This window comes from Eleutherodactylus coqui, chromosome 5, assembly GCF_035609145.1.
Source record: "Eleutherodactylus coqui strain aEleCoq1 chromosome 5, aEleCoq1.hap1, whole genome shotgun sequence".
Lineage (NCBI taxonomy): Eukaryota > Metazoa > Chordata > Amphibia > Anura > Eleutherodactylidae > Eleutherodactylus > Eleutherodactylus coqui.
This window is the reverse complement of record NC_089841.1, coordinates 171,006,542-171,029,000: the sequence shown is the minus strand read 5'-3', so window position 1 is coordinate 171,029,000 and position 22,459 is coordinate 171,006,542. Positions and strand designations below refer to the sequence as shown.

Genomic DNA, 22,459 nt, shown 5'->3' with positions numbered 1-22,459 from the left:
TATATACTTCTTTGTATCTCTTTGTCTTAAATCTCAAAATACCTCATATTTCTTATCCTAAATCTTTTTCTCCATATATTTTTCCCTATGCACCTTTTTCATATATTTATAGGGGGATTCATATCCAAATATTTTTTAGAACCCATTCACTTTTACACTTACACATCATATATCCATATTTAGGAATAGAATTTAGATGTTCTTCATACTAACTAAGTTTATACAGTTATGGAGGAATCTATGTTCTCAGTTGTCACAATATTACTATATTGACGTTTTCCATCGGTTTTCTCCATTGGGTAACTCAGAACTAGACAGGTTACAACTGGATCAATCCTTTCCTGTTGTGTAATCTTCTGTATCTGTAGTTGTAAACGTAACCCGATTCTGCTTTTCATTATGCTGTTTTTTCTTCAGGATTGGTCTAAATTCCTTGTATGATCTTCTTTTAAACCAGCTGTAAACTTCTTTCATTTCATAATCTTTCTCCTCCCGCTCCAATTTTGTTTTTTTAATATTCATTATTCCTTCTTCCATTTTAGCAAGATTGTCCTTTATTTTTCTATTTATTTTATCATAGTCCTCTGGTTTTGTAACGTTTAATAATTCTTTTTCTGTGTTATGTATATCCTTTTTTAGCTCTTTCAATTTGTCCTCCCCATATTCCACTATGGGCTCCCGTTTCTCACCGACCGTTGCTATATTAACAATGAGTTGGTGAGAAACAGATAATATCTATAATGAGAATAATCCTATGTATAACCATTTGATATGGTACAGTCGTTACCTGGATGATATCATTATATTATGTGAGGAGGAAAAGGAGAACAGATCGGAGTTATTAAAAAGATTCCTGAAGTTTATTAACGAGAATCCACATAACTTGAAATTCACAGGTAATTATGAGGAAAAGAGTGTCCTTTTTGGACTTGGAATTATTAGGTAATCAAGAGAAAGGCATCATAGAAAGCAAAATTTATAAGAAGGAAACTGCAGGGAACACAATCCTGCATGCGGAGAGTGCACACCCATCACACGTGATTAAAGCAATCCCGTTAGGAAAAATGATAAGGGCAAAAAGAGCATGTACAACAAATAATAATTATGATGCAACAATAAGAGAGATAAGGGGAAGATTAACTTTGGGATAGCTCAGAGAGAAGAGTAAAGAGAATGAATAGGAATGATCAAATATAAGGGAAACAGAGAAGGAATAATGATAAAAATGAGAATTTAGTGTTTGTCACTAGATATAGCAATGAATTTAACAAGATTAGAAGTTTATTCTATAAATATTTACCGGTTTTACGACAAGATTGAGTAACGGATGAATTATTAGATGGAAAAATATTAGTTGTGGCTAAAAGAGGAAAAAGTTTAGCTAATGTATTATCCCCAAGCAACTATACATCAAATGGTAAAGCTAAACAATGGTTAAATTCCAAGGGCTTCACTAAATGTGGTAAACCTCGCTGTAGTGTTTGCATATGGCAAAAAAAATGCAATAAGTTTAGTGATAAGGAAGGAGGAAAGGAATATGATATACAAAATTACATGAATTGCGATTCAGAACACGTAGTATACATGATTTCTTGTAATTTATGTAACATTCAATATATAGGTTGCACAATGAGAAAGTTGAGAATGAGGCTCACAGAACATGTGAGACATATAAAAAATGCTAATGTCAACCACTCAGGTGTGACTAAACACTTTATTGAGGAGCACTCACAAAAATTAGAGGGATTCAGCTATTGTGGTATTGAAAGAGTTACAAGTAATCGAAAACAAAATATAGACCAAACTCAGATGTTAAAGAGAGAAGGATATTGGATTTTGACCCTTGAGACACGTTACCCTAAGGGTGGATACCCACTGGGGTTTTTGTCTTCACTGCGCTGCGAGAGTAAGTGAAAACTCTCGCAGCGCAGTGCGAGGAAAAAAAACGGGATCACGCCGGGATATCGCCAGTCTTGTCAATGGGGCTAGCGGCAGCAGTGCTAGCCCCATTGAAAAGATATGGAGAATACAGTGGGCCTCTGCCACAGCTGTGACAGCTGTGAGAGCTATGGCAGAAGTGCAGCATGCTAGCCCATTGCTTTCATTGGGATCGGCGCTGCTGCCGGTCCCATTGAAAGCAGTGGTTTGTGGCAAACCCTGCAGTATGATTTTCGGGGAAGGGCTTGAAATATAAGCCCTTCCCTGAAAATCATTAGTAAGTGGTAAACAAAAATAATTTTAAAAAAATTACTCACCTCTCCGCCGCTCAGACGCATCCTCCAGCTGGCTCCCCGACACTGCTGTCCAGCACTTTCAGCAGGAGGGCATTTAAAAATCCGGCTCAGCCAATTACAGATAGCGCTTAGCTATTCATTCATGAATAGCTAAGATAGTGCAGGGATGAAGGAATCCTCTACCACAGCTGTCACAGCTGTGACAGCTGTGGTAGAAGTCCCAGTATTCTTCATATCTTTTCAATGAGGTTAGCGCTGCTGCCGCTGGCTCAATTGAAAAGATTGGAGATATTGCGGTCTTATTTCAGGGTCTTTCTTGCGCTGCGAGATTTTTCACGTGCTCTCGCAGCGCAAGAAAATATCGACAATGGGTGTGAGCCCCGAAGGTCTCAATAAGAAAACGGATTATATATTATTTTTTTTTTTTTTTGCTATTAGATCCCTTTATAGCCGCATAAACTTGGGTAATATGTAGAACATCTGAATTCTATTCTTAAATATGGATATATTATATATAAATGCATAAATATGGATTTATGCCATATTTATAAAGTAATATTGTGACAACTGAGAACATGAATGAATTTATATAGGATAGTTAAGCAATGGTTGCAGAAGGTTTTTTTTAGTTTTTTTTTTGCTATTAGATTCTTCTATAACTGTATAAACTTAGTCAGTATGAAGAACATCTAAATTCTATTCCTAAATATGGATATATGATGTGTAAGTGTAAAAATGAATGGGTTCTAAAAAATATTTGGATATGACTTCCCCAATAAATATATGAAAAGGTGCATAGGGAAAAATATATGGAGAAAAAGATTTAGGATAAGAAATATGAGGTATTTTGAGATTTAAGACAAAGAGAGATACAAAGAAGTATATACCCTGTAATAGATATCGCTGTCTTCCATTATCTTCCCTACCCTGGCATTTAGTCATATGATGTTGAAGTCTTTTCTTATGGTGGATTATCTGTATGTATATGATATCAATATTCCATTAATATTAGTATTGTAAGAAGGGCAAGATATTTAATCAACAATTATATATAGTGAAGAGTTATTTATTATCTGAAATAGTTATTTATTATCTGGAACAGTTGTGCACATGTGTGGTAGCTCTTATGGGAGCGAAGAGCCCATTGATTATGTACATGTCTGAATAGAACAAAGGGTTAATCAATGGGTGTAAACCTAATGAGATTGTTTCTTAAGGAAGGAAGTAGTATAATGTAAATGAGGTGATTAAGATCTGGGAGGAGATGGAAATGCATCCTCCAGGCCTATATAGTATCCTTGTTGATATGAGCACGATTTTACCCTTTTCAATCCAATTTGTATCCTGGTTTTCCTAGGGGGCTTACTCTTTTTCTGCTGCTATACAACAGCGCTATATGCTGGCTAAAGCCAGTATTGCATGGGGTGACACGTTGGATAGGCTACGACAGCAGAGACGCTGGCAATATACAGTAAGAGAACCCCAATGGACGTCTTCCAACATCGGAGCTGTACAGCCTTAAATCATAATGTCTTCAGGAGGTCAGACAGTGGATTGGAAAGGGTTAAATAAAAGCAGAAGAATGTTTACCTTCATGCATCCAAGCTCCTGCCATTCATTTGTCTACAGCAGGGAGAGCCACTGCTTGGGGCACAGGAGGTCCCAGGTTTGATCCCTGACACTGCATGCATTATGCAGTGTGGTTTCAGATTAATAGATTTCAGCACTTGCTGCCATGTTGTTCATGATACATCTGTTACATTTGTGCAGGTCGTGGAAACCACTATCTACATGAACACAACCTAAATAAGGGCTGTAGGGAAGAGAAACAGAAAGAATATACACTCAGATACACAGATACATAAAGTGAACATGCATTCAAACAACCACAAAGACAACAAATGCCAAAATACTTACCAATGTACTAAACTACCAGACAGGTGGAAATACCTACAAGTAAGTAAGATGTATTGCTTTGTATTTTAGCCAGAATACGTAAGCTCACAATCCCATGTCAGGGGTCATCATTCTCTTGTGAGTCCCTACTCTAACAAGACAACTAAAACTACAAAAGGGAAAACCGGCAACAAGCGGGGCAATCATCTAAATAGGGACAGCCCCATGTTAGAACCTAGGGGTCTGGCTTGCCCTAAATGGTAACATGTAGGAACACCAGACAAAGGAAGTACAACATACACACTAAAAAAGGACAGTTCACACCTAGTATAGTCAACACCTTCAGACACACACAGAACACAGCCCTGTTCACACCAAGTAACTGCAACATAAAGGGAACACCACACAGAACAAGACATTATTCACACTAAATACAGTCCACACCTTCAGACATACACTAAACAAGTCCTTGTTCACGTCAAGTGCAGTGCACACTTTCAGATATAAACTGAACAAGTCATTGTTCACACCAAAAGTCTGCTCACCTTACAAACCAAGGGAAACTCCACTCAGAATCTCATGAATGCATAGATAAAACAGGAGCTAGTTCAAGTGTCCACATAACGAGAAAGGGGCAAGAGCATCAGACACAAATGTGATCTAAAAGACACATGTTGTCAGATATAACACATCTGACAATGTATAAGGACATCAAATATCTGGAGGCCACACCTGGTAAAAGGAAAGGGAAAAGGGGCCTGCAAACATGCAGACAGGGAGATCAAGTGTCCAGACCATCTTCAGGGAAGGTGGGGGATGCAACTCGAAGCTAGCAGCATGCATGGCACCAAGTACTTAGAGGGAAAGGAATAATAGATAAATGACCAGTAACATCTACAAAGAAGGGCTTGTATTTATGTGCACAGACTGATGGTGATTTGGCTGGCTGGAGAACTGCACAACATCAGCGAACCAAATCAACCACACATGCAACAGTCTGCTCCTAAAAGTCCTAGAACTGCATGTTCCAGGAGTAGAACATGACAGCACTAACTTGCTGGTATAGTCTCTAAGTTTATTTTCAAGGGCTACTTGCAATCTGCTGCTGTATTTCACAGATGATTTCAGACATCCGGACTAATGGAGGCCTTGGTTTGTTTATGTTTGTGACAGACCCCGTTTAGCGCCATTTCTGAACCGGTATTTGAATAAAATGTTTAGTAAGTGCTTTTGTTCCTGGGTACTTGTCAGTTTCTTAATTGATCCATTTCATATATAGTTCTCCAAAGTAACTATTCGCTGTTAAAGGAAGAACACCATGGAGCAGATTTATGAAAATCTTTGTTGCCAATAGAAACCAATCAGAGTGTAGCTTTCACTTCTTTAACTGCTAAAGTAAAATGAAAGGGCTACAGCCCCCTCCAAAGAGTGAATGCTGATATTGAAGATGGGCAACTTTTACATGGCCCACCCTTTACCTATAGTATAATAGTAGTGCCTCCTGCTATGTGCTTCACTGTCTTTGTTGACCCTCCCATGTTGAATTCAATAAAGTATTGTGAACAGACAGACACTTCAAAATGGTGAATGAGAGAAGTCATTATGGTGGTCTATGTTGGATAGAGAAAAAGGGAAGGAGAGAGTATAAGATTGGTTCTGGTATTGCATTCATGCACAGAACTTGGTACTGGATCTGGAACTATACTTATTCACTGAGTTTTGTTTTGCTGCTATATCTGTGTAGTTTACTAGGTTCTGGTAGCATATTGTGGCGGGACGACATAAAGTAATATTGTAACAACTGCTATTGCTCTCCATTTTCAGACAGAAAGCTGAGGTATATTATAGACATTTCTGCTATTTCTAAATGTTTCTATGCACATAGGATATATCTACTGCATACTTACTTTTGCCTTATTAACTTCTCTTCCTCTTATGCAAAGTGTAGTTAACTAAAATGTTTTCTTCTAAAGATACTACATACAGTACTTCTGTTAGCTGAGTGTAAACTGCATCAAACAGACACTATTGTAATTGGATACTGAGAAGGCCCAATGTTACATTCCCACCCTTGTACTTTTGTTGAAAGTGAAAGTAGAATTTCTCTTCCTGGTCTTTATTTAAAGTGTTAACCAATATTTACGAAGCTGTGAATAAGCCAGCCTACTTGCTATGAAGCTATATGAATTTCTCTGTTAACTCACTTTGGGCTTTGGAGGTGATATTCCCCAGGGTCTGTGCGCACACAAATAAACTTATTCACTTCCTGAAGAGAGATCCTTGTGTGTCCGGTCTAATCTTGTACCACAATATCTATTGTTATGAATCAGGGCCATAGTCTCTGACTTTCCTCACCTCCTCCCACTGGCAGTCATGGTTCCTGTTTATGTGCTACTGGTGACAAATACTGCCCCTCTCTTTGTCCCTGACTCACTGCATCTCTGTCCTGTAGGGCATGTTAATGTTGAATAATGGTAGTAAAAGGATAAAAGTCAATTTATGAAATCTGATAGGCCTATCTAAAAAGATGAGTTTTAAATGTCCAGTTAAAACTATGAGTATTAGGAGATATCTGATTGTCTGGGGTAGCGCATTTCTGAGAACTGGTACAACATAAAAAAGGCTTGAAGATAGAAATAAGAGATTTAGGTTATATAGGAATATAATGGTCTCAGTTTTTGAAAGATTCAGTCACCCATAGAGAGGGGACATGATGTGAGAGACAGCAGAGATGCCGGAAGAAAAGCAATAGAGAGCACTATCCTGAAGGCCAACAAAGTGTAGCATACTACAGAGGGCATTTTTTGTGGCATGTGGAAACCAAATACTGAGAGGCTGAGAGGAGAGTTTGGAAGGCAGCACAGTAATTAACACAGCTGCCATTGACTGAAAGGCAGGCATTTTTGATTGGGCAATTTTTGAAGAATAGGACCAGGAGCAAATGGGTGATAAATGGCTATTTTGAATAAAAAGGGGCATGTATGAAAGGGAGGAGGGAATCAAAAGTAGAGGAGCAAAAAGGAGCTGTATCCTTCTGCCCTTAGAGCTCGGATGAGAAGTCTGAGAGCATTTCTGGAGAGGAAGGAAGAGAAGGAGAAGGACATTGATACTTTAGCATCACAGATCCGTGAGGCAGTGTCATTGAAGGGCCATGGATGGCTGGAGGAGATCCTGGAATCTTGCAGGCCTTCCTCATCGGCAGGACCATCAGAGCAGCATATGCCTGTAGAGGAGGAAGCGGTGTCCAGGGTAGGCCTCGGCATTGCTGTAACCCGTCTGCATATCTCAGCCCCAGCCCCGCGGTGAAGTGAGGTGAGGGATGGAGAGCCCAAGGGAGTAGATACTTGTCCGGCTCTGCTAGGTGCCAGGACTTTGCACGGCTCCCTTCCACAGGAGTTCACAACGGACAAACAGAACTGCTGTCAGCGGTCGCACGACGCCGGGACCTCATGTCACGTGGTGGAAAAGTATGGGAGGAGAGGTGGAGGGAGACCACGGTTTGTCCCCAGTAGGAGCATTCAGTAGGGACTCGGCAGCTGATCTCCTTAGTGTGTGGGATCAGCAGCAGGCAGGCGATAGTGATGGCGATAGTGATGGTGGAGAGCCAGAAGTAGCGGAGGTGCAAAAATGGGGGTTGGGCAGCAAGTGGAGCAGAGTCAGGGGGACTAGGTCAGTGGGGTGTCAATCAGGCATGGGTCTGCTTCTCTGGCAGATAAAAAACAAAAGGTAGCAAAAACCTTTCGAAATGGGTTACAGGTCTTTATGGTGCTGACACATACTGTGTGACAAAGTTAACCGAAGAAAAGCCCTAAGTTGTTAACATATATTAATACCATTTATAGTGCTGACAAGTTGCAGAGAGGTGTGGCTTGGTGGCGCTGTAACGAAGATCTTCGTCAACGGATCTCAGGGTCATCTTCAAAAAATTGGGCACCAAAAGCAATGGATGTTTGGATGCAACTAATATTAGCTCAATGTCGACGGCGGTCAGGTGTTTTCGGAGACAGAGAGGCTCGACCTCGGTGGTTTCGGCCGGTGGCACAGCGAACACCGGTAAGAAGCAGCTACCTTCAACTGTGGTTAGACAGTTACCACAGGAGGCAGGAAGCATACATTCTCAGTGAATGTTTTTCCAGCGGTTTTCCACACCAATTACAGACAGCTTTATCATTGTATGCAAACTTGAAATCGGCATTGGATAATTTGGAGTTAGTAAAAGAGAAGTTGTTAAAAGTAGTTGCGCTGGGCCGTATGGTCAGCTCTTTTGCCACCACTACCCAATTTGCAGGTGTCCACTTTGGACCTGGTTCCATAAAAGGAGGCTGGTAAATTCAGATTAATACATCATTTGTCGTTCCTGGTTGGGGAATCGGTCAATGATGGTATACCAAAGGAGCAAGCGGCGGTTTCATACACCTCGCTTTCTCATTCAGCATACGGAACCAGGGGCTTGTTTAGCAAAGTCTTACATTGAGTTTGCTTTACTCAGGTGCTAGATAGAGGACCAGTTTTTTTGTGGATATGTGGCTGCCGATGGGATGCTCCATATTGTTTTACTATTTTGAGAGTTTTGGCTCATTTTTAGAATGGATGGTGATATATGATACAAACATCACATCGGTCATCCACAATCTTTGTGGGCCTGAAGGAGTCCACGATTTGCAATTTTTTTTTGCTGCTTACATTTCATAGGGTTGATGATAAAAGCTCGTGTACCATTGTCAGAAGAGAAGACAGTCGGCGTGGTTACACAGCTGGAATTTTAAGGGATCGAAATGGACACGCAACTCATGGTTTTCCACTTGCCAGAGGACAAGGTGGTGCGTCTAAGACGGACGGTCGAGTCGGTTATTGTCATAAAAAAGACACGTTGCATCAGATGCAGGTTCTGTTGGGTTTATTAATTTCTGCATGTAGAGTTCTTCTATGTCTGGCAGGTGTTCCTACGATCTCTCAATGGAAGGATCATCTGCCAAGAAGCAGAGGTAGCGAACAAGGAGTTACGTTTATTTTCAGACACAGTGGGAGCGGATGGTTTCAGCGTTATTTTTGAGAATCACTGGTGCAGGTTTCCCTGGCCAGCATCGTGGCAGGAAAGTAGCTTATTGAAAAACATAGCTATGCTGGAGTTTTTTCCCATTATAGTGGCAGTCGAGCTTTGGGGTACAATGTTTTTGGATCGAAAAATTTGTTTTTGGACAGATAATGAGGCTGTGGTGCAAGTGACCAATAAACAGACTTCCTTATCACTCACAGTTTTAGCCTTGATCAGGCATTTAGTTTTGAGGTGTTTACAATGCAACATTATGTTTTGGGCTAGCCAGGTGCCAGGTTGTCAAAATGTGATGGCTGACGTGCTCTCTTGTGCTCGGATGACGGTATTCAGAGATGTTCACCCAGCGGCGGACGTCAAGGCGAACCACTACCGCATTTTCTTATGGGAGCTGATAGAGTAGAATTATTGAAGCTGCTTCATTCGTTGGTTACTGAGATGATGTGGAGGAGCTACAGTGCAACATGGTCATTATGGTTGTCCTACTCAGGTGGTCATTTTCCAGTTTAAGAGCAAGCATTGCATGTTACATTAGAGTTGCTGTCTCTGCTGAGGGATCGTGGTGCATCAGTGGGAGTAGCACGTAAGCACCTTTTGGGTGTCGCTTTTCTGTTGAAGTTGCATGGAAGCAGAGATGTGACTAAGGATTTCATCGTAACGCAAATCTTCAAAGGATGGAGAAAAGAGCAGAATGTTTTGGATGGGAGACACTTGGTATCTTTTTCTCTTTTAAGTCGTTTGTTCGCCATTTTGGAGGTGGTGTGTTCTGATGAGTGGGATTGCCTTTTTTTTGGGGGGGGGGGTGTTTGCACTAGCATTTTTTATTGTGCTACAGGTAAGTGAATTGATTCTGTCTAGCAAGGAAAAAACTGGGGGATTATCAGATAAGAATGTTTTATTGGTTCAAGGGGTAGTTCAAGTGAGTGTGAGAAAGTCAAAAACGGATGCTTTTGGCAGGGGTTACTGTTGTCAATAAAGGCCTTGGGTTCGCAATGGTGCACAATTTTGTTAGTTAAGGAATTTCTGGTGCAGCGTCCGGTGGTGAGACATTTTCTGGTGCATGCCTCCGGGGCCACACTGACTCGCTATCAGTTTATGAGGGTTTTTCATTCGGGCCCACGGGAACTGGGCCTCAATACGAAGGAATTCGAAACTCACTCGCTTAGGCTACGGGCAGCAATGATGGCAGATGCCTGTAGTTTGGATGCAGAAGGAGTAAAATGTGTGTGGATTTGGAAATTGGAGGCTTATCGATCCAACGTTTGTATGGATTTAATGACGTTACAATGGTAATGGCGATCTTCCTCCCCATCCCTCCCACTTCCCCCCTATAATGACAAGGTTAGTTAAGTGGTTGGCCAATAATGTGCGGAGAAATGTGGTTTTCGTTTGCTTCCGATCTCTTATAGGATCAGAAATGTGGCAAATATGGATCCTCAGCCATTCTTTCATTTATTGGGACAAACAAGACTGTGACCAATTGGAGTGAATCTAGCTATTGCCAAGATGCAGGTACACTGGCGTGGCATCAGAGGACTGCACTGAGAAAGGATTTTGCCGGAGGTTATTTGAATGCACCAGTGGAAATCTGGTCTAGTCATCCTGCTAATATATGCTGGGGGTAATGATCTGGGTTCCACAAAGATAGGAGAGTTAATTGCATTAATCAAGCAAGATATACAGCGTTTCGGGGAATTCTTTGAGCTGATGGTGTTAAGGCTGATTTGGACACAATGATTCTCGCTCAAAAATCGCTCAAAGACGCCTTTTGAGCAATAATTGTTGTGTCTAACTGCACTGACATCATGCAGTTTTTGTTAAGGAATGGCTGATCTTTCTCTTTCAGCATGCTGAAAGAGAATGATCAGCCTTATCAGGAATTCACGGCGGGATACAGCTGATACAATTGTTTCCCGTTCCTGAACACAGGCGGGGTATGAAGGACACAGCTGCCCACAGGTGTTCTGCATACCCGACTCAGAGCTCTCAGCTGTATAACATCCGGGCGCTACAAGCAGAGAAAAGCTGGATGCAGAAGACAAGCAGCCCCGCTTGTCTTCTGTATATCCCTCTCAGAGAGCAAAATGATCACTCAACATTTGAGCAATCACCTTGCGCTGTAAAGGCACACAATGATTGTAGCTCAAAAGACATCTTTGAGCGATAATTGTTGTGTCTAAACGAGGCTTTAGTTTGATCCGAAGTTATGCCACAGAGAGTATGGAGGGGAGCCAGGAATCCGGGGGCAATTGACAGGGCCAAAAAGGTCCTGAACATAAAAGTATCTAAATTTATGCAGTTGTTGAGAGGGGTAACTATATGACATATAGAGTTGGAGGGGGATAATGCTAGCTTGCTTGGGGAGGATGGGGTCCACTTGAAAAACATAGACCTAGACATATTCTTATCAGGGCTTCAGGATGGTCTCGAGAGGGCGGTGGTGCGGGAAAGTGGGGTAGGGTGGAGTGCAGCATAAGTCATACACTGCATCCTTCATGGCAGAAAATTTCCATGCCAGGAATAATTTTTAAGCCAAGATAGCAGGGCTTTCTGAGTTCTCTCATTAATTATGGACAAATTTTCTTGGGTAGCGAATAAGGATTAGCAAGTATACTCGCTAAGGCACTACTCGTTCGAGTAATGTGCCTTAGACGAGTATCTCCCTGCTCGCCCTTAAAGATTCGGGTGCCGCCGCGGGGCGGGGAGCTGCGGGGGAGAGCGGGGAGGAACGGAGGGGAGATCTCTCTCTCCTTCTCTCCCGCCCACTCTCCCCTGCTCCCCGCCGCGACTCCCCTGTCAGCCGCGGCGGTCCCCGAATCTTTATGGACGAGCAGGGAGATACTCGTCTAAGGCACATTACTCGAGCGAGTAGTGCCTTAGCGACTATACTCGCTCATCCTTAGTAGCGAAGCATTGAAAGAGTTTGTTCAAAATTGGTTATAAAAGAGTTAATAAAGCTGTGGCCTATCCCACTGAAACCATAAAATAAGTGTGGAGTTTTTTATATTTTGTATTAAGTGGGAGTAAGATAGTTGTCATGGTGGAAAATAATTTAATCTTTCAGTCAGCAGCGGATAAGTGCAGCTGATTACGCAAGAGCAGACAAGTGTGTAAATTGTGAAGGACAGAAGGCTGTGGGATGACATGGAAATGATGGGAGGTGGAGGTAGAGTAGATTCCTTTCAGCATTTCAACTTTACTTATATAAATATGGCGGTGCATCAGTAATTATTTACAATACAGCTATAAACTTTATTTCAACACAAGGTAACACAGCATATTGCCTTGTTTCGTTCCACCAAATTCTGATAGATGTGTAGAGGGATTTTCTTACATTCCTCTAGGAGAGCTTAAGATAACAGTGTGGGGGCTGATTAGTGTGCTGGTCACGCACAGACACAGCATTTTAGGTCATCCCAAAGATGCTTGTTTAGATTGAGCTTCGGACTTTAGGCTAGCCAATGAAATTTACAGATGTTTTGCTCCTCAAACCAAGCCTCAACACTCCATGCTGTATGACAAGGTGCTTGGTTATGTTGGTACAGACAAGGATCCAAAGTATTGCCACAGGGTAGGTAATACCATATTGTCTAGAATGTCTCTATACCCATTGGTGTTGAGGTTTAACTTCACTATAACCAAAGGCCCTAGTATTTTCCCAGCAGCAACATCTCCATATGATAACAGAACAGTTAAGATTTTGCGTCTGCGACCTGTGGTTCTACAGGTTTCCTTGTGCACACCTTCACAGGTAGGGGTTAAAGGGGTTGTCTCGCGAAATCAAGTGGGGTTATACACTTCTGTATGGCCATATTAATGCACTTTGTAATATACATCGTGCATTAAATATGAGCCATACAGAAGTTATTCACTTACCTGCTCCGTTGCTGGCGTCCCCGTCTCCATGGTTCCGTCTAAATTCGCTGGCGGCTTGCTTTTTTAGACGCGCTTGCGCAGTCCGGTCTTCTGCTCTCAGCATGAGCCACTTCAGCCTGCTAGCCGCTACAGCTCTTCTGCGCATGCGCAGACGAGCTGTCACTTCTCGGGAGCGCGCTGGAGCGGCCATTCTGTACCATCCTCTCTTAGAGAAGGGTGCAGTAACTTGAGCCGCCCAGCTGTCCCGAGAAGCCGCCCAGCTGTCCCGCCGCCCTGCCACCCAGGTAAGTGATGGGTCGGGGAGCCTAAGACAGGTGAAGGCCCCGGAGCCTAGCGCTGGGCCCCAGAGCCTAGTGCTGGGCCCCGGAGTCTAGCGCTGGGCCCCGGAGCCTAGCGCTGGGCTCCGGAGCCTAGCGCTGGGCTCCGGGGCCTTCACCTGTCTTGAGGGGACTGCCGCTGGGCCGAGGGGACTGCCGCTGGGCCGGGGGGACTGCCGCTGGGCCGGGGGGACTGCCGCTGGGCCCCGGAGCCTTCGTCTGTTGTCAGGGGCCTAGCGCGGGGGAGGCGGGGCCTAGCGACGGTTACCTGCTGCCTGGCGGTGGGTGACTGTGTGCCGTGGTCGGCCACGTTCAATCCCGGGGTCCGGTCGGCGGCTGGGGGGCGTCTGGTTGTCAGGGAAACACAGCTGGTAGCGTCTCGGGAGCGCGCACGTCGGGCTACAGCAAGCGCGGTGCACCATGGGAAAAGAACCGGCGGCCATCTTTGGGAAACGTGATATAAGTTGCTGAAATACAAGAACTGTGAGTAGAATCCAGCTTTAACCCCTTCCCGCTGCAGGGCGTAAGTTTACGTCCTGGCAGCCTGGTACTTCCCGCAACAGGGCGTAAACTTACGTCCTGTAGATAGCGCGGGATCACATATGATCCAGCGCTATCCCGCAGCGGGAGCCGGCTGTCAGTCACAGCCGGCGTCTCGCTGCAACAGCGGGGGGACATCGGAGATGCGCCCGCCACTGTTAACCCCTTCCCTGCCGCGATCTAAGTAGATCGCGGCAGGGAAAGAGTTCACAGAGGGAACACGGCTCCCTCTGTGTTTCCGGCCGGAACTCGCGATGTCATCGTGAGAGCCCGGCCTGTCACCATGGCAACAGGACGCCAGACACTGGCGTCCTGTATTGCCTATGCCTGAGATCGCTGTATGAGCGATAAGGCATGGGAGAGCAGTAGCTCTGCCATGCCTTATGACAGCGATCATCAGGGCAGTGGTTAAAGTCCCTCAGAGGGACACAAACAGTGTAAAAAAAAGAAAGATTTAAAAAATGAATTAAAAAAATGTAAAAAAAAGAGTAAAAAAAACATTTTTTATGCTTTTTCTCAGATTAGCATAAAAAAAGGTAAAAAAAATAAATAAAACCCCACATATTTGGTATTGTCGCATCCATAACGATGCGTACAATAAGTTGCACATGCTTCTGACTGTGCACAGAAAAAAACGCTAAAAAAAACGCTAAAAAACTGAGGCAAAATGCTCATTTTTAGCATTTTGCCTCACTAAAAACGCAATAAAAGTGATCAAAAAAGCCGTATGTACGCCAAAATGGTACCAATAAAATTTACAGCTCGTCTCGCAAAAAATAAGCCCTCATAGACCTCTGTACATCAAAAAATAAAAAAGTTACGGGACTTTGAATGCAGCAATTTAGAATAGAAAAAAGATTTCCAAAAAAAAAGGGTTTTTATTGCAGAAAAGTGGGAAAACCTAAAAAAAATGTTAGAATTTTTGGTATCGTTGTAACCGTACCGGTCTGCAGAAAAAATGGAAAGTCTCATTTATGCTGCATGATTAACGATGTAAAAAAAAAAAAAATCTATGGCAGAATTGATGCGTTTTCTCTCTCTGCTATCATTAAAAAAAAAATTTACAATATAGTCTATGTACCCAAAATTGGCATTGATGAAAACTACAGTTCGCCACGCAAAAAGCAAGCCCTCATACGGCCGCGTCGACGGAAAAATAAAAAAGTTATGGCTTTTGATAAACAGAGAAGAAAATCCGCCAAAAATTGTTGCGTCCTTAAGCCCAAAATAGGCCATGTCATGAAGGGGTTAAAACCCATTTACATGTGTGCATAGTTATGTATGCTTAAAAAGGGGGACTGGGCAATAAAAAAATTCCACTCTTGCCTCGAGACAACCCCTTTAATTGAGCTGGCTAGGTGTGGTATTCTCCACCAGCCAATCCCCCTTGTCTGCAGCAGATTAAAGGAGATGTCCCGCGCCGAAACGGGTTTTTTTTTTTTTAAACCCCCCCCCCCCGTTCGGCGCGAGACAACCCCGATGCAGGGGTTAAAAAAACCACCCGCACAGCGCTTACCTGAATCCCGGCGGTCCGGCGTCTTCATACTCACCTGCTGAAGATGGCCGCCGGGATCCTCTGTCTTCATGGACCGCAGGGCTTCTGTGCGGTCCATTGCCGATTCCAGCCTCCTGATTGGCTGGAATCGGCACGTGACGGGGCGGAGCTACACGGAGCCCCATAGAGAAGAGGAGAAGACCCGGACTGCGCAAGCGCGGCTAATTTGGCCATCGGAGGGCGAAAATTAGTCGGCACCATGGAGACGAGGACGCCAGCAACGGAGCAGGTAAGTATAAAACTTTCTATAACTTCTGTATGGCTCATAATTAATGCACAATGTACATTACAAAGTGCATTATTATGGCCATGCAGAAGTGTATAGACCCACTTGCTGCCTCGGGACAACCCCTTTAATACCAGCAAACTCTTGGGAGAGATTGATGGTCATTTTAGTGCTTTATGTATCACTGTTAATTCCACTCAGAGCTGGTGAGTGCATACTTGTCTGTAGTGTCTCTCTCCTTCCCTAAAGACGGTCTGGACACCTATATTCCTTGTCTGTATCATATGCAGACCCCATGTTCCCTTCCCTTTGACAGGTGCGGCCTCCAGACGTCTTATGTCTTGTGTGTGTGTCAGATGGGTGATGGCTGACACTGTTTCCTATGTCAGCACGGTGGCTAACTCTCTATCTCCCTGGTGTGAGTACACTTGGACTGGTTTTGGTTTACCATCTGTATGCATGTGAGCTCTGGTTGGGGTCCCTGTTATATGTTGTATGCGCAACCTGGTACATTGGTGTGAACAACGACGTGTGTGGTATGTCTGTGCAAGTGGCCTGGCATGTGGTTTATGTGCAGTCCTGTTCTGTGTATAGTGTGTGTGTGTTTGTGTGAACAGTGTTGTGTCCTGTGTGTTTTGGGCACTTTTCCAGGTTCCTGATCAGCGATAGCTAGGTCCCAGATGAAGACAGAGGGGCCCTGCTTTTGAGCAGGGGTGCCCCACTTTCCTGATTAGTGAGGGACAGGCTTCCTACCATCTTAGCCTGGAAAGGTGCAGTTTATAAGTACAAATCTATATATATAAAGCTGAAAGCCCTCACTGACTGACTCACTGACTGACTGACTGACTGACTGACTGACTCGCCAAAAGTTCTCCAACTTCCCAATATCGTAGAAACATGAAATTTGGGGCAAGCATAGATTATCTCCAAAATAGGAAAAGAAATTGGGTCCCAACTCGATTATTCAATTCTAGCGCAAAAGAATTGGCGTCGAAATTTAACGTACATAATCTAAATCACTCACTTCCCAATGTCATAGAAACGGGAAATTTGGCACGAGCATTGATTATGTCATAAATGGGAAACACTAATGGGTCCCAACTCGACTAGTCAATTCTATGCGCAAAAGAATTAGCGTCCAAATTTTACGTGCGGAATGCAATTTTCTCACTTTCCGATGTCATAGAAACGTGAAATTTGGCACGAGCATTGATTATGTCATAAATAGGAGAAATTAATAGGTCCCAACTCGATTATTCAATTCTAGCGCAAAAGAATTGGCGTCCAAATTTTACGTGCGGAATGTCATTTCTTCACTTTCCAGTGTCATAGAAGCAGGAAATTTGGCACGAGCATTGATTATGTCATAAGTAGGAAAAGCTAATGGGTCCCAACTCCATTATTCAATTCTATGCGCAAAAGAATTAGCGTCCAAATTTTACGTGCGGAACGTAATTTTCTTACTTTCCGGTGTCATAGAAACGGGAAATTTGGCACGAGCATTGATTATGTCATAAATAGGAAAAGCAAATGGGTCCCAACTCGATTATTCAATTCTATGCGCAAAAGAATTAGCGTCCAAATTTTACGTGCGGAATGTAATTTTCTCACTTTCCGGTGTCATAGAAACGTGAAATTTGGCACGAGCATTGATTATGTCATAAATAGGAAAAGCGAATGGGTCCCAACTCGATTATTCAATTCTAGTGCAAAAGAATTGGCATCGAAATTTTACGTGCCAAACGTAATTTCTTCACTTTCCAGTGTCATAGAATCAGGAAATTTGTCACGAGCATTGATTATGTCATAAATAGTAAAAGCTAATGGGTCCCAACTCGATTATTCAATTCTATGCGCAAAAGAATTAGCGTCCAAATTTTACGTACGGAATCTAATTACCTCACATTCCGGTGTCATAGCAATGGGAAATCTGGCACGAGCATTGATTATGTCATAAGTAGGAAAAGCTAATGGGTCCCAACTCGATTATTCAATTCTATGCGCAGAAGAATTGGCGTCCAAATTTTACGTGCGGAATCTAATTTCTTCACTTTCTGGTGTCATAGAAACAGGAAATTTGGTAAAAACATTGATTATGTCATAAATAGTAAAAGCTAATGGGTCCCAACTCCATTATTCAATTCTATGCGCAAAAGAATTAGCGTCCAAATTTTACGTACGGAATCTAATTTTCTCACATTCCGGTGTCATAGAAACAGGAAATTTGTCACGAGCATTGATTATGTCATAAATAGGAAAAGCTAATGGGTCCCAACTCCATTATTCAATTCTATGCGCAAAAGAATTAGCGTCCGAATTTTACGTGGGGAATGTAATTTTCTTACTTTCCGGTGTCATAGAAACGGGAAATTTGGCACGTGCATTGATTATTTCATAAATAGGAAAGGTTAATAGGTCCCAATTCCATTATTCAATTCTAGCGCAAAAGAATTGGCGTCCAAATTTTACGTGCGGAATGTAATTTTCTTACTTTCCGGTGTCATAGAAATGGGAAATTTGGCACGAGCATTGATTATGTCATAAATAGGAAAAGCTAATGGGTCCCAACTCCATTATTCAATTCTATGCGTAAAAGAATTTGCGTCCAAATTTTACGTGCGGTATGTAATTTTCTCACTTTCCGGTGTCATAGAAACGGGAAATTTGGCACGAGCATTGATTATGTCATAAATAGGAAAGGTTAATAGGTCCCAATTCCATTATTCAATTCTAGCGCAAAAAAATTGGCGTCCAAATTTTATGTACGGAATCTAATTCTCTCACTTCCCGATTCGATAGAAACTTGAAATTTGGCACGATCATTGAATATTTCACAGGTAGGAAAAGTTAATGGGTCCCAACTTGATTATTCAATTCTATGCGCAAAAGAATTTGCATCCAAATTTTACGTACATAATCCAAATCTCTCACTTCCCCATGTCATAGAAACATGAAATTTGCAACAAGCATTGATTGTGTCATAAATATGAAAAGTTAATAGGTCCCAACTCGATTATTCAATTCTAAGCGCAAAAGAATTAGTGTCCGAATGTTATGTACGTAATCTAATTCTCTCACTTCCTGATGTCATTTTATATGAAGGAAACGTTGCATTGTTACCTCCACGTGGTGTTTCCTGGGTAACGCAGAGAACTATGCAAAATGGTGAACATATGTTTTTCCTCAGTATCTCTAAAGTAAGCACGACTTCATAAGATTTTCCGTGTGAACACCAGATAAACACCAGTACCAAATTAACTCGGGCGAACCCGGGTATATCAGCTAGTCTATATATATAAAGACGAAAGCCCTCACTGACTCGCCAATAATTCTCCAACTTCCCGATGTCATAGAAACATGAAATTCAGCACGAGCATAGATTATGTATAAAATAGGAATAGTAAATGGGTCCCAACTCGATTATTCAATTCTAGCGCAAAAGAACTAGCGTCCAAATTTTATGTACGTAATCTAATTTTCTCACTTCCCGATGTCATAGAAACTTGGAATTTGGCTCGAGCATTGATTATGTCATAAATAGGAAACGTTAATGGGTCCCAACTTGATTAATCAATTCTAAGCGCAAAAGAATTAGCGTCCAAATTTTATGTACGGAATCTAATTCTCTCACTTCCCGATGTCAAAGAAACTTGAAATTTGGCACGGGCATTGATTATGTCATAAACAGAAAAAGCTAATAGATCCCAACTCAATTATTCAATTCTAAGCGAAAAAGAATTAGCGTCCAAATTTTACGTACGTAATCTAATTCTCTGACTTCCCAATGTCATAGAAACTGGAAATTTGGCATGAGCATTGATTGTGTCATACATAGGAAACGCTAATGGGTCCCAACTTGATTATTCAATTCTAGCGCAAAAGAATTAGCGTACAAATGTTACGTACGGAATCTAATTCTTTCACTTGAAATTTGGCACGGGCATTGATTATTATGTCATAAATAGGAAAAGTTAATGGGTCCCAACTCGATTATTCAATTCTAAGCGCAAAAGAATTAGCGTCCAAATTTTACGTACGTACTCTAATGCTCTCACTTTTAGATGTCATAGAAATTTGAAATTTGGCACGGGCATTGATTATGTCAAAAATAGAAAAAGTTAATGGGTCTCAACTCGATTATTGAATTATAAGCACTAAAGAATTAGCTTCCAAATTTTACGTACGGAATCTAATTCTCTCACTTCCCGATTCGATAAAAACTTGAAATTTGGCACGATCATTGATTATTTCATAAGTAGGAAAAGTTAATTGGTCCCAACTCGATTATTCAATTCTAAGCGCAAAAGAATTAGCGTCCAAATTTTATGTACAAAATCTAATTCTCTCACTTCCCAATGTCATAGAAACTTGAAATTTGGCATGAGCATTGATTGCATCATAAATAGGAAAGCTAATGGATCCCAACTCGATTATTCAATTCTAGCGCAAAAGAATTAGCATACAAGTGTTATGTATGGAATCTAATTCTCTCACTTGAAATTTGGCACGGGCATTGATTATTATGTCATAAATAGGAAAAGTTAATGGGTCCCAACTCGAATATTCAATTCTAAGCGCAAACGAATTAGCGTCCAAATTTTACGTACGTAATCTAATGCTCTCACTTCCCGATGTCATATAAATTTGAAATTTGGCACAGGCATTGATTATGTCAAAAATAGAAAAAGTTAATGAGTCTCAACTAGAGATGAGCGAGCACCAAAATGCTCGGGTGCTGGTTACTCGGGACGAAATTATCGCGATGCTCAAGGGTTCGTTTCGAGTAACGAACCCCATTGAAGTCAATGGGTGACCCGAGCATTTTTGTATTCCGCCGATGCTCGCTAAGGTTTTCATGTGTGAAAATCTGGGCAATTCAAGAAAGTGATGGGAACGACACAGCAACGGATAGGGCAGGCGAGGGGCTACATGTTGGGCTGCATCTCAAGTTCACAGTTCCCACTATTAAGCCACAATACCGGCAAGAGTGAGCCCCCCCCTCCCAACAACTTTTACTTCTGAAAAGCCCTCATTAGCATGGCATACCTTAGCTAAGCACCACACTACCTCCAACAAAGCACAATCACTGCCTGCATGACACTCCGCTGCCACTTCTCCTGGGTTACATGCTGCCCAACGCCCCCGCACGACCCAGTGTCCACAGCACACACCAAATTGTCCCTGCGCAGCCTTCAGCTGCCCTCATGCCACGCCACCCTCATGTCTATTTATAAGTGCGTCTGCCATGAGGAGGAACCGCAGGCACACACTGCAGAGGGTTGGCACGGCTAGGCAGCGACCCTCTTTAAAAGGGGCGGGGCAATAGCCCACAATGCTGTACAGAAGCAATGAGAAAAATAATCCTGTGCCACCGCCATCAGGAGCTGCACACGTGGGCATAGCAATGGGGAAACTATGTGTCACACACTATTCATTCTGTCAAGGTGTCTGCATACCCCAGTCAGAGCGCGGTTTTTTATAAATAGTCACAGCCAGGTACAACTCCGCAATGGGAATTCCGTGTGCACCCACAGCATGGGTGGCTCTCTGGAACCCACCGGCTGTACATTAATGTATCCCATTGCAGTGCCCAACACAGCTGATGTAATGTCATGCTTAATGCAGGTGGGCTTTGGCCCACACTGCATGCCCCAGTCAGACTGGGGTTCTTTAGAAGTGGACACATGCAGTTACAACTCCCTGTGGACCGACAGTATAGTTGGGTGCCAGGAAGCCACCGGCGGTACATAAATATATCCCATTGCATTGCCCATCACAGCTGAGGTAATGTCGTGCTTAATGCAGGTGGGCTTCGGCCCACACTGCATGCCCCAGTCAGACTGGGGTTCTTTAGAAGTGGACACATGCAGTTAGTACTCCCTGTGGACCCACGGCATGGGTGGCTCCCTGGAACCCACTGGCGCTACCTAAATATATCCCATTGCAGTGCCCAACACAGCTGATGTAATGTCGTGCTTAATGCAGGTTAGCTTCGGCCCACACTGCATGCCCCAGTCAGACTGGGGTTCTTTAGAAGTGGACACATGCAGTTACAACTCCCTGTGGACCGACAGCATGGGTGGGTGCTAGGAAGCCACCGGCGGTACATAAATATATCCCATTGCAGTGCCCAACACAGCTGATGTAACGTCAGCAGTAATGCAGGTGGGCTAAAAATTAATTTGATTACACTGTAGGCGAGGGCCCCCAAAAATTGGTGCACCAACAGTACTAATGTACCTCAGAAAAATTGCCCATGCCCAACCAAGAGGGCATGTGAAACCCATTAATCGCTTTGGTTAATGTGGCTTAATTGGTAACTAGGCCTGGAGGCAGCCCAGTTAAAATAAAAATTGGTTGAGGTGAAAGTTTCAACGCTTTAAAGAGCATTGAAACGTATAAAAATTGTTTAAAAAAATTATATGACTGAGCCTTGTGGGCCTAAGAAAAATTGCCCGTTCGGCATGATTATGTGAGGTTTCATGAGGAGGAGCAGGAGGAGGAGGAGGGATATTATACACAGATTGATGATGCAAAAAGGTCCCCGTTTTTGATGGGGATAGAGAACGATGCTTCCATCCGCGGGTGCAGCCTACGTATTGCTTAGGTATCACTGCTGTCCGCTGGTGGAGAAGAGAAGTCTGGGGAAATCCAGGCTTTGTTCATCTTGATGAGTGTAAGCCTGTCGGCACTGTCGGTTGACAGGCGGGTACGCTTATCTGTGATGATTCCCCCAGCCACACTAAACACCCTCTCTGACAA

At 42.9% G+C, this 22,459-nt stretch overlaps 1 protein-coding gene across 1 annotated transcript in view; it reads right to left on the bottom strand.

Annotated features, from left to right (window-relative positions):
- Positions 1 to 330: 330 nt before the first annotated feature.
- LOC136628835 (olfactory receptor 6C74-like) overlaps positions 331 to 22,459 on the bottom strand; it is a 36,573-nt gene continuing 14,444 nt past the window's right edge. The window contains exon 3 of the mRNA XM_066604928.1: positions 331 to 735. Coding sequence (XP_066461025.1) covers positions 331 to 735 — 405 coding nt within the window. The remainder of the gene's footprint in view (positions 736 to 22,459) is intronic.